Source organism: Neodiprion fabricii, chromosome 5, assembly GCF_021155785.1.
Source record: "Neodiprion fabricii isolate iyNeoFabr1 chromosome 5, iyNeoFabr1.1, whole genome shotgun sequence".
NCBI lineage: Eukaryota > Metazoa > Arthropoda > Insecta > Hymenoptera > Diprionidae > Neodiprion > Neodiprion fabricii.
Window position 1 is genome coordinate 3466027 of NC_060243.1, and position 13291 is coordinate 3479317.

Here is a 13291-nt window from a genome sequence, read left to right on the forward strand (position 1 = left end):
TGTCTTATTATGTTATTGTGCTCTGTTAGTTAAGTGACAGACTTCATCTCCATGCGATGTTCAAATGTGCACTAGGCAATTATGTTCAGCAATTGGTTCCCTATTTGAGTAAACCTGTAATGGGATAAACATTTTGGATAGAACTGAACAGTTTATTAGTATGCAAGAAAATTATCCTCGCTTTTGAGTATTTTTTTGCCTCAGATAATGGGATTGAATTTATTTACACTACGACTTGTTACAAATCCTTCTAAGATATCGAGCATGAGTCTTTTTTTTCGAGAACTGGTTCGGCCCCACTCTTCAACTCATCTGCCTTTATCCCAAGGTATGAATTCTCATTGATCTTATTGAACCATTCAGGTAAGGGTTTGTTCCAGTCTTCAGGGGGTGCATTTCGCTTCTTCCATGTAGTATTAGCGTAATGTGGCCTCAGTCTGTCTGTTCTACGCTTTTCTTCGCTTTCTATGAGTGATTCCTGCAGACAATATAAACGAGTAGCGGACTGAATTAATACTTGCTTGCGAAATGCTTAAGACAATACCTATATCAATTTCAATATTTACAAATGCTGTTTCGTCCTGTATGCTTGTCCACAGTTGGCAGTTTTTGTAATCAATTTTCCACTGCTGGCAATCGAGATATTGACCATGGACGAAATACTGCTGGAATCTACCGCGGAAGCTTGAACACTCGGAGAACTCAGCATCGTAAACAAAGCAGGGTCTAACCTGTAATTAGTGTATTTAATTTCTAAATAAATACAGAAATTTTGGAATTGTTCAGTCATTGACATAGCAATACCGTCTGATATAAGTCATGTATTTCATCGAAAAAAAAAATCGTTGCGAACGTACTTCAGGGATTGTCGTAATCATAAAAATTCTTCAAGCGAACATGCCAGCGCCGAGGAAATAGGCGAATTGTATTTTACAGTACAATTTTCTCCAGAAAAATGAAATCGTTTCAAACTTTGTAACGTGATAGTTTTTGCAATTTTGCGCGTGTGTTGGCCAAAGGAAGTTCGAAACATTGTCGAAAACACAAAATATACAACAGATTCTCACTTATTCAGAGGTTATAATACGCTACTATTTCCGATTCACATGGTTTTCTGACTTTCAGATTAATTTTCCGAACTTCCCTCAATTACCACACAAGAATTATGACAAACACGAAGACTTACTAAAATTTAAACGATTTCAAAACTCTAGAAATAAAAAAATTGAAACGTAAAATACTATTTGCTACCTTCGTTAGCACTTCGACATCCCTTTAATGATAATTTACTTGACGTTATAACAGAACATTGCTGGTTCTCGGTCCGTTAAAATGTGTACCCTTATACAGTTTGTTACCCTTGGCGTCGTCAATTTAAAATACACAGTAATGACGAGGCCAAGAGTGCATAGATCCAAATTTGAAGAAATAAGTCACGGCAAATGATTCGACGAAGGTAAGTCTTTTGCTTCGTACCATCCATTTATTTTCCAATATTTTCTGTTCTAATTTTTGTGGTTCCGTCATGTTACTTCCAGAAATAAAAATAATCAACAGAGATGGTAAGTATAAATTGTAAACTCTATTGTAATTGAGCTTGCGGACTGTGCGAAACGATCACTCGCAAGCATGGCTAGGCGAGTAATAGGTCACGTTTACGCCAAGAACTTGATACGCGTATTTCAAACCGACTAGGGGATTTCTTTTGTAAATCTAGTGTATCATTGGTGGATCGCAGAGTGCGTTCCAAAATTGGCACTCAATGCTGTTGACAACTTTTTATCTCTTTTGCGCTGCAGAGTTCGTGACTAGCTCTGCCTCTGTCCTAGGGAGTTTTTAGTACGGTCAGGTAGTTTCGGAATGCACTCTATATCATCTCAGCTGTGATGTAAACATGGCGACTAGTATATTGGGGATACTACAAGTTCGGCCTCCGTATCTTTATTTTTTATGGTCCACATATTTTGTCATAATTTGCATTCCATTCGCAGGTGGGTGGACCTATGCACTTTATTAACCTCTCCAAGTAATCATGATGCTGTAGCTTTCATCATTAATTTAGTTCCGTATGATAGAGACGTGCAACTATATTCCAAGATATTCTAACCTCTCTTCTCAACTTGATGTCAAACCATGATCGCATGAACGAGTAAAGCAATAAAGTTCGCAAAATATAAGCGGTTTCCGAAAGATTGGGAATAAAATATAATGATGTCACGATCTGTGAGAGCAGAGACACGAAGTCGTGCCAAAGATGATATCAAGCGGGTGATGCAAGTTGTCGACAAAGTACGACACTGGTAAGTAAACATACGATCCAACAATAATAAACACTTTCTGGCTTGTTAGTCCTATAGTTGTATAAAGCCAACTTTGAAACCGTAGGGAAAAGAAATGGGTGACCATAGGTGAAACAACGATGAAAATCTACAAATGGGTTCCTATATCTACACTTGAGCAGGTAACATTTCAAGTTTCTATTAGTTCTTTGATTTTTGAATCTTTCTAAGTAATCCCAGATAGTGAAAAAGGGTCTGTGCAAGTTGCATTGTTCTGCTAATATAATTATTTGTAAATGACTGCAAATACTCATGCATATAATTATCGAATAAAAAATAATCGTAAAAGCTTGGATCTAACGGTGGCATCAATGCTGATAAACATTGACTCAAATCGTATCATTCACAACCATGTAAATATTTTTGGCAGCTTGCTGTAACTTAAATTCACTGGAGATTAGTAGCAACTCTATAGGCACAGTGCTATAATGATTGCTGCTAGTACTTACAACTCAGTACCGCTTAATGTAGTAATCTGCTCTTAATTTAGTTATCTGGGTTGCTGACTTTGGTTTTATTCTCAGTTTCTGTACATACCTAACATTTTATCTTATCTTGTTAATGTAGAAAAAAAAAGGAAAGGTTATTGGTGACAAAGAGAATAGTTTAGCTAGGAAAGCCGGCATGGATTCCTCAAACTCTAATTTTGGTCTCGCAGAGGACTCTAATACCTGTAAGTCATTAGTTCTCGATCCACCGACTCTAAGACCATTGACATGTATCAGTAATGAGGCAGATTTTTTGAATAAACAGGTTTTTCAACCGTGAGTGACTCACAGGGACTGACAGATTTCTCCGCACATCTTGGTTTCTCTGAAGATTCAAATTCGCAGAACAGCGAGCCAACGCCTAAGAGATTGAAGACTGATTAAGTTTTATTCATGTACACAAATGTCAAATAATCAAGCTAAGTTGACTTTCCATTAAGTTATAAATTCTAAACTTTAAAAAGTGTGTAAAAAGTTTGTCCATTCTATTGCATGCTTGCAAATCTTGACTAGTATCATATTACCGAACAATAATAAATATTTGATCATAGGTGATGGTATATATCTTTCCGAATTATAGTTGAACAGCACATAATGTCATTCAACTAATATATCCTACTTTGTACTCAAAGTTTTCTGTGAATTCGGACAGTCCATATCTAGCAGAAGACCCAACCTGGACATACACAACAGCATGAAGTTTGGTTTGTAATGCTACAGTAAGAGTGCTACAGGCTTGTTAGGTAATGGACCTGCTACGTGCTATGGAATGTCCGAGTTTACAGTTAAATTATGGTAGGTACACCAAAAATACTCCAATTTCAATATCGTCCTACGACATTTAAATTTGTTTAAGCGATAAAGGAATTCCTCTATCCACTTGTAGTATTTAGTCATATCATACGTGGCATTATACTTTCGGATCACAAATCAATTTTGATGAGTTGAAATTGGTTTTCATAAATGCTTCTTTATTAACAGTAATCAAATACTAAAAAAATTGTATTCGAACCTTTAACAGAATGTTGCCATCTTACATATCTCACTCTGGTTTATAATCATGGCAGAGGTGGACTATCAATTACCAGGGCAGAGTTTTGCCGTCATACTGTAGGAACGATCCGGTGTGACTTTTGTTGAGCGTTTGCAGGGTAGATAGAATTGCTTTTATACTGGTATCAATGTCCATAGGTGCATTTTGTGTACCCATGTCAGTTTTCACCCATCCAGGATGAAGAGACGCCACAAGAATTCCGTCACTTTGTAAATCCATGCTCATTGACTTGGTTGCTGCATTCAGTGCGGACTAAAATGGCGTGTAGATATTTTCTTGGGTAACAAACGACCAATTTAAATAATTATCACAATAAAAAAAAACATATTACTTTCATACCTTGCTACACCGGTATGCGTAATATCCACCCTGAGTATTTTCACCGATGCTGCCAAGAATCGAGGACATGTTTATGACTGCTGCACGTTCGACGCTCAAGTCTTCAGTCTCTTTATTAGAAGCTGCCTGTTTGAGAAGCGGCAAAAATGCCTGACAGAAAATATTGATAATTTAATAATCTTTTAATGATTATACAAGAATTTTCTCCAATGCTCAACTTTAATGACAATAGCATTGACAGAAGAATCGGAAACACCTGAGGGTAGTTGATTCCATGTGGTTCCCTTAGCAGACAATTTCAGCATTGTAAGGGGGACCAGAATCGAATATACTGGAGTGTATACTATAATCGTAACTAACCAGGTAGCAAAATATGTCTCTTCAAAACTTACGATACAGTGATATTAATTTCCATAATTACGAAAACCCGAATTTATATTTGCATACAGTTATTGACTAATAATTACAGTCAAAATTTGAATATGGAGACAGCATTCATGTTAAAGACTATCAACTTGAAACTTGGGTATTGTTTGTGTGTATGTCGGTGCATTGATTCAAATTCACTTAAGATTAAACTATTCCATAGCTTTTTGAAGGCATAATGCCATAATTTTCGCCACATTAAAGAATGATTCCGTGTTGGTACAGTTCTCACCTCAAATGTACGTGTTACTTACAAGCATGTTGCTGGAATTTTATTGCACCAGTGTGATATGTATAAATTAATGACATCGATGAAATGAAGTTACGATTTACCTTCGTCAGTAAAATCGGAGCAACAGTGTTAACCAGAAAGCATTCGGTCAATTGTTCTTCTTTTACAAGCCCGAGGCGAGAGAATTTAGTGGCAATCCCAGCGTTGTTCACCAAGACGTTCAAACCCGCATCTCCAACCTCCTTTGAGACCTCCTCCACCACCTTTTCATGGCTTTGTGTGTCCTTAACATCTGCGACGGTAAAAATAAAAATTAACACGTCACATTCTACATATGTTCACATGTAAAGTTAAAAATTAAAGTACAGTTAATTTTGTTGTAAGTCGGCGAATAGTTCTTGTACGATGTATTTTTTTCTAACAGCTTGTTTATGTATTCCAAAATTTCGGATGATAGGTTCGGAAAAAGTAAACGGACGTACAAATAGTCGATGTTCTACTGTAGTTTCGAAATAGTAAAGGTTTATTGCGTCAATCGTGTGTTTAGACAGGCACATGACGAGCTCATTTTTGCAGGATGCATTATAACTAATCCTATAAAGTATTGTCAGTTGTTATGTTACTTGGCTAGAAGAGGCAGAGAACAATTCCGTGTGAAGCATGCAGTTCGCAATTAGAATGAGACGCTGTGATCTCGATTTTGGAAAAGGGCCTTCCCCTGACATTCAATGAAACGTTTTGTTGCCAAGCGAATTCGCTTGAAATCATTCGCGGTCGATACAACAAGATCTGGGTCAGGGTTCCGCTGTCTATAGAGCGCTTGTCATATCGACTTTCCTGTACAAGCAACATTAATATTTGTAATTTTACACCGGGGAAAAAAAGGGTAACAATGTGAAGGTGGGTGAAATGAAACACAGCTGAATGCAACTTGATCTTTATTCCCGGAAATTAGTAAAGTAATCAATTGTATTGAAGTTAGTAACGTACGTTATCGTAACGATTCATGCTGAGGATAAATCGTTATTTCACCATTTTGGAATTTTCTGAAATTCGGTAAACCGTGATAAAACAAAACATACTCATATTTATAAATCTTAGCTCGTTAAAAATCATTGCAAAATTGAAAAAAATAGCGATTTATCCCCCAATTTTTCGTTACGATAACATTACTAATTTGAATCTCGTAATAATCAAAGTGTAAAAAGTAATTATTCGGTAATAAAGGTGTTGCGTCGTTTACCACGCAATCTGTTCGTGAGTACCGAAACAGCTACGAAAAATGTTCAATCTGTAACACTTTGAAGATTCGTCATTTACGCCGCTATCACGATAAGCTCGTGCGTTAAGCCGAGTCTCGAGATATAAGGTATTACCGTAATTACTGTTTTTCGTCTGGCGATCGCGCGAAGTAACGGACGGTTATCAGTTCGAAAGGACGTTGAATTTAACAATAAGGATCGAGTACAATTATTGCCGAGGGCAAAGATGAGTGAACGCGGGAAGAAGAAGAGATCTTGGGGATTTTGCCATAAAAAACCTGAAACTCTTGACGACGATTCGGGCGAGGAGAATACTCAAGCAACGTCTGTTGGAACGGCGTTTCCACCGCCAACCGAGGTGATACAAGTACCAGTTCTCGAATCGACAGAAAAATCAAACACAACTCCAGAAGGTAGGCGTTCAAGGTTTCACGTCAACGGCGTTACTTCAATCCATAAATATAATATTAACACATTGCGGAATTACGTGATCGTTTGATTCTTGATACGGAAAAAGTCGATATTCAGTCTAGGTACAATTGTATGTTTTATTTTCACTTCAATTTCACCGCCAAGTAAAATTATTTTTCAACGTCAATGAATCTGAGATTTGAACAAAACATGTCTTATTGTACTATAACATATTCTTTATGGAGATACCTTCCTATAAATCGCGTGTATAAGTATATCTGATAGACTGCAATGTGTTATTGGGAAAGTTAGGTAATAACAGACCTATATACCTATGTATATTATAGGAATGATGTACGATCACCAAGAATAATCGCCAATCAAAGTTCAACTTGCGAAATGAACATTTCCAAACTAACTGGTTAACATGTTTGCCCGAATTAAACAAGCCATACAAATTAATAGATTCTTGTCTAGATTCAATTATATGATTTCCGTTCCGCTCGTGTTAAACGATAAGTCGATGACGTCAGGAATCTTACGTGATAAAATAATGAATAAGTGATTGTAAGTGTACTATTGAATACACGACAGCTGCCTGTATCTGTAATTAACGCATTGCAAAAATTCTCACGCTATAACGTCATGACCGTGGGTATATTACGATATGATAATAACGATCGAATAAACAATTCTTAAAATTTAGATATCATCCGTCGTAACCTGTATCGATGACTGCCATACTTTGCAATAATTTTATAGGATACTGATATAATGTATGATGTACGCAGTTCCTGAAGATGAGTACGACAACCGAAATTCGATTTTTATCTTGCACTATAATGCCTGAATGCTACGAGTATAAGTTAAAACAGGTTATAACATCTATTCTTCGTGTGCATAAAAAAAATATGGACTCATTGTTATTGGCTTGCCGTTTCCCCTTTTCTTTCTATAACATGCATAATTTATCACGTAAAGTCCTTTCTCCGTGTGTATATTATTATTTCAATGTTGATTGTGAGAGATATAGCTGTAAATAGTTGGAACGCGAAATAAACGTTTCGTGTAAGAAAATTTTTACGAGCGAAACTTTTACAATTTTTCCTTCATAACTTTGACTAAATTCGACTCCTCAGATATTGAAAATGACCTACCGTTTTGCTAAAAATCGATTTGAAGAATTCGGAAATATTCTAGAATTTGGTAATCCAAACACGTGTACTTATAATTGTCTTAAAGACTCACCTAACTGTAGGATTCGGATATTTTTCCATTTATCTGCCAATCCCTGTAATTCCTGAAAAGAGAACAAGAATTGATCAGTAAAGTGTACGATATCATTATTATATTGAATGATCGCATAATTCTTTTCACTGTATTATGTACAACAGATCAATTGCACAATTATATACTTGGAACTTAATCGAAAGACCAAGTTATAGCAGACTATGTGCAAAATTTTAATAATAATTTTCAGGTGTTCTAACAATATTCATCTACTAGTCAATATTTCTCGTTTGTGATTTGCCCTGCATTATCTGCACAGATCAGATACATAACTTCCATAAATTATCGTTTCATTAGGATCGAGAGCACATACTATAATGTTGTACGAGCTAGCACTAATTGTAAGAATTATTATTGTCATCAAGATACCTCCTATAATAGTTTATGTTAAAGATAGAAGATGCGTGGTTAATTGCGAAAATCCGATAAACTGTCATATCCAAGGTTATAAAAAAATTGCGAATTTGCGTAACGCGGGTCACAATTGGACGCGATTTATCTTAGGTAAGCCTGGAAATATGATCTAACGTTCATCTAATCCGCTATCCAAGGTATTTGCAACGATGAAAGTATACCACTATTCTTGCTCAATATTGCGCAAATTTCCAGGCTCTGAAATTATAGTTATGATTCAAAATTACGTTCCTGCTCTTGCTGCCGCAACACGGATACAATGCATGTGTTACTGTATTACGTGAACTCAAAAGCGTAATTATTGAAAACTGTGATTAAGATGAGAAATTTAAATTTCGGAAGCTTTCTGCAATTCTTACGTTTTGTACGGCTTTATGATTTCCCTGATCGGTCGAATGAATTTCTCTAATTCTCGACCGATGGATTCCATATACAGAATAAATTTATCTATATTTCAAAACGATGCGTGGTAAATACCGCATGTCGATTTCGAACCACGTTGAAGTTAGTAACGTGATCGTAACGATTCATGCTGATGAAAAACCGTTACTTCAAGATTTTGAATGAAACAAAAACGAAACATACTCATATTTTGAAATCTAGGGTCCTTCAAAATCATAATAAAAATAATAACACTGATTTTTTCCCCAATGTTTCGATACGATAACATTACTAACTTCAACGTCGTGATTTCGATGGATATGACGTTAAGATGATCTCTGTAATATCGTCCGATGAACGCACGGTCTTCTACGGAGATATTCAGCGTTGCACCGACTCAAGCTCGAGTAAAATATACACATAAATGCATACAGTCCTATCTCTACATAATATTATCTCTGAACAAAATGTGTGTTACAAGTCAATTAGTCTAACACGCAATCATTGTGGAACATTACACTTCAATTTCGATATCGTCATCGTGTCGTAGACACGGATCAACAAGTTGGTGGGGAATGTGGGTAGTTATTGGGGTATAACAATAGATGGCGAGACACGTCTCTACCCCGTCTGGGGAAGATTAGTAGGTTTTCATCGCTTCTAGCGTCGAGAACAACGCTGATCGTCTTTCATTGGGTGTCCGTGTCGTCGCCTAATCTTCATCTTGACGATTCAAGAGCAGCGAGTAACCGTGCAAAAAATAATCTCAATTGATATTACAATTTTCACACCGAAAACCTAACAATGGCTCCCATTGGTGAGTAAGAGTTGCGTTTATTAACGTCACTAGGGCGTGCACGGGTCCACAATTACGTAAATATAATAAAAATGTACAGGCCGAATGAGTAGTGATTTACCGAAGCTTTGTTAACCGTCCGACGTGTCGCGAAAATCTTATCCGGCGGTCTCACCGACTCCGCAAGATGTTTCACTAAACCGAGACCGAGTCCTCGGTTACAGCCCGTGATCAATATAGATCTCATCAAGCGGTTAGAGTGTCTTACAGTGATAAAAAGAACACCACTTTTTGCTTTGCCTCCGGTCCTCGTCGTGGAATCCGTACTTCACGGCCATTCGAAAGTGGAACGTTGGGAGGGGACGGATAGCACTGCCGGTCGGACTTTAAGCGAATTATACCGTGTTTCCTTTTCATTGTGACGTCATCGAATTTTTAACTTAACGCCGGTCATTGTTTGTTGCGTATGGCTGCATGTACATACATAATATATACATACGTATGTAATCTGGAAGCATAGTGCCACCGCATTGCAATCACTGTCATCATGGCAACGTTAATGTTCTCCCTAACGTTCCTGCCGCTTCGACACGCCAGGTCGAAACTATTAGCTTTCCCTAAGTCACGAATCAACTGTTTCTTGATCGGTAAAAAATCGATCGCTTGCTACTCCAGTGAGTAAATTTATATTCACCTTCAACTGTCTGCACCACATTGAGCTCTACTTATATCTAACCATTTAAGTTTTTTTTTTTTTTTTTTTATAGAATTATGGGGTGTACCTACACTATTTTCTGTTCATTCTGTTTGATTTAACACTCCTTTTTTCTTTTTTGTACCTAACAGATCAAGCCTCAACATATGATTTAATCGTTATCGGCGGAGGTTCAGGTGGCTTAGCCGCTGCCAAGGAAGCTGTTCAACTTGGAGCTAACGTTGTAGTGTTGGACTATGTCACCCCTTCACCCCAGGGTACCAAATGGGGTCTTGGTGGAACATGCGTTAATGTTGGTTGTATTCCGAAAAAATTGATGCATCAGGCAGCTTTACTTGGTGAAGCAATTCATGTGAGTATAATTCAGTAGAATTAATAAATGATAGAATTTTTTCTGAAATTTTACCTCCTACACCTGTTGTGTTTTCGAACCTTTTCTTCTCAGATCAATTCGTAATTTATTATTTTTTTATCATTGTCTTTAGAAGGCGATGTTGGATACTATGTTTATTCAACTTTCATATCTGTGTATTTTTATTAATTGTAATTACTCATTCTTTCTTAGGAATCTGTTGCTTATGGATGGCAAGTACCGAATTCAAGAGCTATACGACACGACTGGCAAACCTTGAAGACTGCTGTGCAAAATCATATCAAGTCAGTCAATTGGGTTACTCGTGTTGAACTAAGAAACAGGTAAGTCAAAGAATTTTTAAGATAAAAAAAAAAATGAAATATTGAATGTGTGTTGAATCTTTGTTTGTCAATGGCAAGTCTGTTTACTTGAAGATTATAATTGTTCGCTTAAAGCCCTATTTCCTTTGCACACTAATAAAAAATATTTGATACTAATTTTCAGTATTTATATTTCAGAAAAGTTGAATATTTAAATGCTCAGGGTTATTTCAAAGATGCCACCACAGTTGTCGGAGTTATGAAAAATGGAGAAGAAAAGGTTGTATCTGCCAAGTATATCTTGATCGCCGTCGGTGGTAGGCCGAAATACCCAGATGTACCTGGAGCTAAGGAATACGGTATTACCAGCGATGATATTTTCAGTTTAAGTCAGGCACCTGGCAAAACCTTAATCGTTGGTGCTGGATGTATCCTTACAAGAATTTTGACTTCTTTCGAATTTGAACAATGATGTGACACATTTATCATCACTGGTTACTTTGAGTTTGCTACCGTGAATCAATATTCATCCTTAGTCAAGACTTACAGATATTGGGTTAGAGTGTGCAGGATTTTTGAATGGACTTGGTTATGATACAACAGTCATGGTGCGTTCTGTTGTACTGAGAGGATTTGACAAACAGATGGCAAATATGGTAGCAGACGAAATGCAAGATCGTGGTGTTCGCTTCATTTATAAGGCTAAGCTCAAGGCTATCGAAAAACAGGATGACGGACGTCTGCTTGTCCATTGGGTGGATCGTGTAAGTGTTGCTAGGCAACTTATCGTACATGTGTTTTATGTGTCTCATTCCTTTGCAAGCTTGGATTCAGTGAACATATCAGTTGATGAATCCAGCTAGTAAATTTTACTCGCAATACCGTTTGTCTATTTAAAAGATTCAGTACCTTGTGTTTATTCTTCACATTATTGTTGAAACGTATCGAATCATATCTACCAATACTTCAGGATGGAGGTTTATATCACGATGCTTATGACACTGTACTTTTTGCTATCGGACGCCGATCACTGACCGAAGAACTGAAACCTGAGAATGCCGGTCTCGAACTTGTCCCGGATACTGGAAAAATTAAAACTGTCAACGAGCAGACCAACATCTCCAACATTTATGCTGTCGGCGATGTACTCCACGTACGTGAAATCTTGTATACACGATTGCCCAGAGTTGAATACATTTAAAAATTCTGACAAGATATGCATTATGAATAATTTTCTGAAGGTTTTTTAACCACAGAATACGATTTTATGAGCATATATAATTTTTGTTTTATTTGTAACAGGAAAAGCCAGAACTTACCCCAGTCGCGATTCATGCTGGCCGACTCTTGGCTAAGAGGTTATTCAGTTCCTGTGATGAGAAGATGGAGTACACAAACATTGCAACTACCGTTTTTAGCCCCCTCGAATACAGTTGTGTTGGACTAAGCGAAGAGGAAGCCATCCACATACATGGGGAACACTTTGTAGACGTCTACCATGCCTACTACAAGCCAACAGAATTTTTTATACCGCAGAAAAATGTTAGTCATTGTTACTTGAAAGTCGTCACTCTACGAACTAACAAGTCGGAAGTCCTTGGAATGCACTTTATTGGCCCTAATGCTGGCGAAGTTATTCAAGGCTTTGCTGCAGCTATGAAGTAAGTAATTCACCGTCGAGCTAAATATCAAATTCATTTGAAACTAATATTGGTGATTAAAATTCTATTTGTGCTATAATTTACAGATGCAATTTGACTTACCCATTACTCAAGTCCACTGTCGGGATTCACCCAACAACAGCTGAGGAATTCACAAGAATAAGTATCACAAAGCGATCTGGGATGGATCCGACACCACAGAGTTGCTGCAGTTAGAGCAACATTAGCAAAGATAATTGAACTTCTGATGACTGTTTCCTGTAGGCTCAGCATCATCTAATATTGGCATTTGTTATTCTGCCATGCTGCGATAAGGAAAATAGTTATTAGCAAGATCACAATTGACACTTTTTTCTATCACTCATTTAGATATTACCTTGCATAATGAGTTGTAAGGCTGCAAGCATGTTGTATCTATCATACTCTGTAGCATCGTATAAGATTGTATGCACAATGAAAGACATTAACGCCAGTGCATAAATAAATGAAACGTACTTTCCACAGCAAACTGCTGTTATGCAATACTGTGCATAGCAGAATGATGTCATTTTACGTCATGATTTATTCAGGTAACTTTGTCAAATTTCAATATCAATGGAATAGGTACAAGATTCAGGTATAGAGAGAGTTTTGGATCATATTCTTTAAGAATCGTTACAATTTTTTTTATTTTCATTGTTTTACTTATTAGAAACTGGTGTCTGGGACAAAATAAATTTTGAATAATTATTACAGTGTGGCATGTAAAATAAACAATATTTAATAAGTTATACATTTTAAACTCAATAATAATTACACGACCTTAACC

General features: G+C 36.8%; 4 protein-coding genes across 12 annotated transcripts; 2 read left to right on the forward strand and 2 right to left on the reverse strand.

Annotated features, from left to right (window-relative positions):
- Positions 1–188: 188 nt before the first annotated feature.
- On the reverse strand, positions 189–1701 carry LOC124182086 (UPF0545 protein C22orf39 homolog). Of its 2 annotated transcripts, none has more exons than XM_046568896.1 (3): positions 1477–1701; positions 567–731; positions 189–478 (listed from the first exon to the last, which is right to left on the reverse strand). In XM_046568896.1, the coding sequence occupies exons 1-3, from the start codon at positions 1525–1527 to the stop codon at positions 251–253; spliced, it is 444 nt and encodes a 147-aa protein (XP_046424852.1). In that variant the 5' UTR covers positions 1528–1701; the 3' UTR covers positions 189–250. The 2 variants fall into 2 exon arrangements, with proteins under 2 accessions (XP_046424852.1, XP_046424853.1); XM_046568897.1 differs by lacking the exon at positions 1477–1701 and adding an exon at positions 858–1418.
- On the reverse strand, positions 592–9814 carry LOC124182084 (C-factor). Of its 4 annotated transcripts, none has more exons than XM_046568889.1 (7): positions 9554–9814; positions 7800–7851; positions 4980–5170; positions 4221–4370; positions 3840–4133; positions 3117–3188; positions 592–731 (listed from the first exon to the last, which is right to left on the reverse strand). In XM_046568889.1, the coding sequence occupies exons 1-5, from the start codon at positions 9677–9679 to the stop codon at positions 3909–3911; spliced, it is 744 nt and encodes a 247-aa protein (XP_046424845.1). In that variant the 5' UTR covers positions 9680–9814; the 3' UTR covers positions 592–731; positions 3117–3188; positions 3840–3908. The 4 variants fall into 4 exon arrangements, with proteins under 4 accessions (XP_046424845.1, XP_046424847.1, XP_046424848.1 ...); XM_046568891.1 differs by lacking the exon at positions 9554–9814 and adding an exon at positions 8733–8822; XM_046568892.1 differs by lacking the exon at positions 9554–9814 and adding an exon at positions 8042–8392.
- On the forward strand, positions 1751–3377 carry LOC124182085 (B-cell CLL/lymphoma 7 protein family member A). Of its 3 annotated transcripts, none has more exons than XM_046568893.1 (5): positions 1751–1991; positions 2234–2300; positions 2386–2461; positions 2907–3012; positions 3093–3377. In XM_046568893.1, exons 1-5 carry the CDS (start codon positions 1895–1897, stop codon positions 3209–3211), a joined length of 465 nt encoding a protein of 154 aa, XP_046424849.1. In that variant the 5' UTR covers positions 1751–1894; the 3' UTR covers positions 3212–3377. The 3 variants fall into 3 exon arrangements, with proteins under 3 accessions (XP_046424849.1, XP_046424851.1, XP_046424850.1); XM_046568895.1 differs by having other exon boundaries at positions 3076–3294; XM_046568894.1 differs by having other exon boundaries at positions 1888–1991; positions 2076–2300.
- LOC124182080 (thioredoxin reductase 1, mitochondrial) lies at positions 6288–13246 on the forward strand. 3 transcript variants are annotated; one of them, XM_046568882.1, is made up of 8 exons: positions 6288–6553; positions 10279–10499; positions 10713–10843; positions 11021–11250; positions 11372–11586; positions 11793–11975; positions 12125–12483; positions 12570–13246. In XM_046568882.1, the coding sequence occupies exons 1-8, from the start codon at positions 6367–6369 to the stop codon at positions 12697–12699; spliced, it is 1656 nt and encodes a 551-aa protein (XP_046424838.1). In that variant the 5' UTR covers positions 6288–6366; the 3' UTR covers positions 12700–13246. The 3 variants fall into 3 exon arrangements, with proteins under 3 accessions (XP_046424838.1, XP_046424840.1, XP_046424839.1); XM_046568884.1 differs by lacking the exon at positions 6288–6553 and adding an exon at positions 9274–9453; XM_046568883.1 differs by lacking the exon at positions 6288–6553 and adding an exon at positions 9826–10106.
- The last annotated feature ends 45 nt before the right edge of the window (positions 13247–13291 follow it).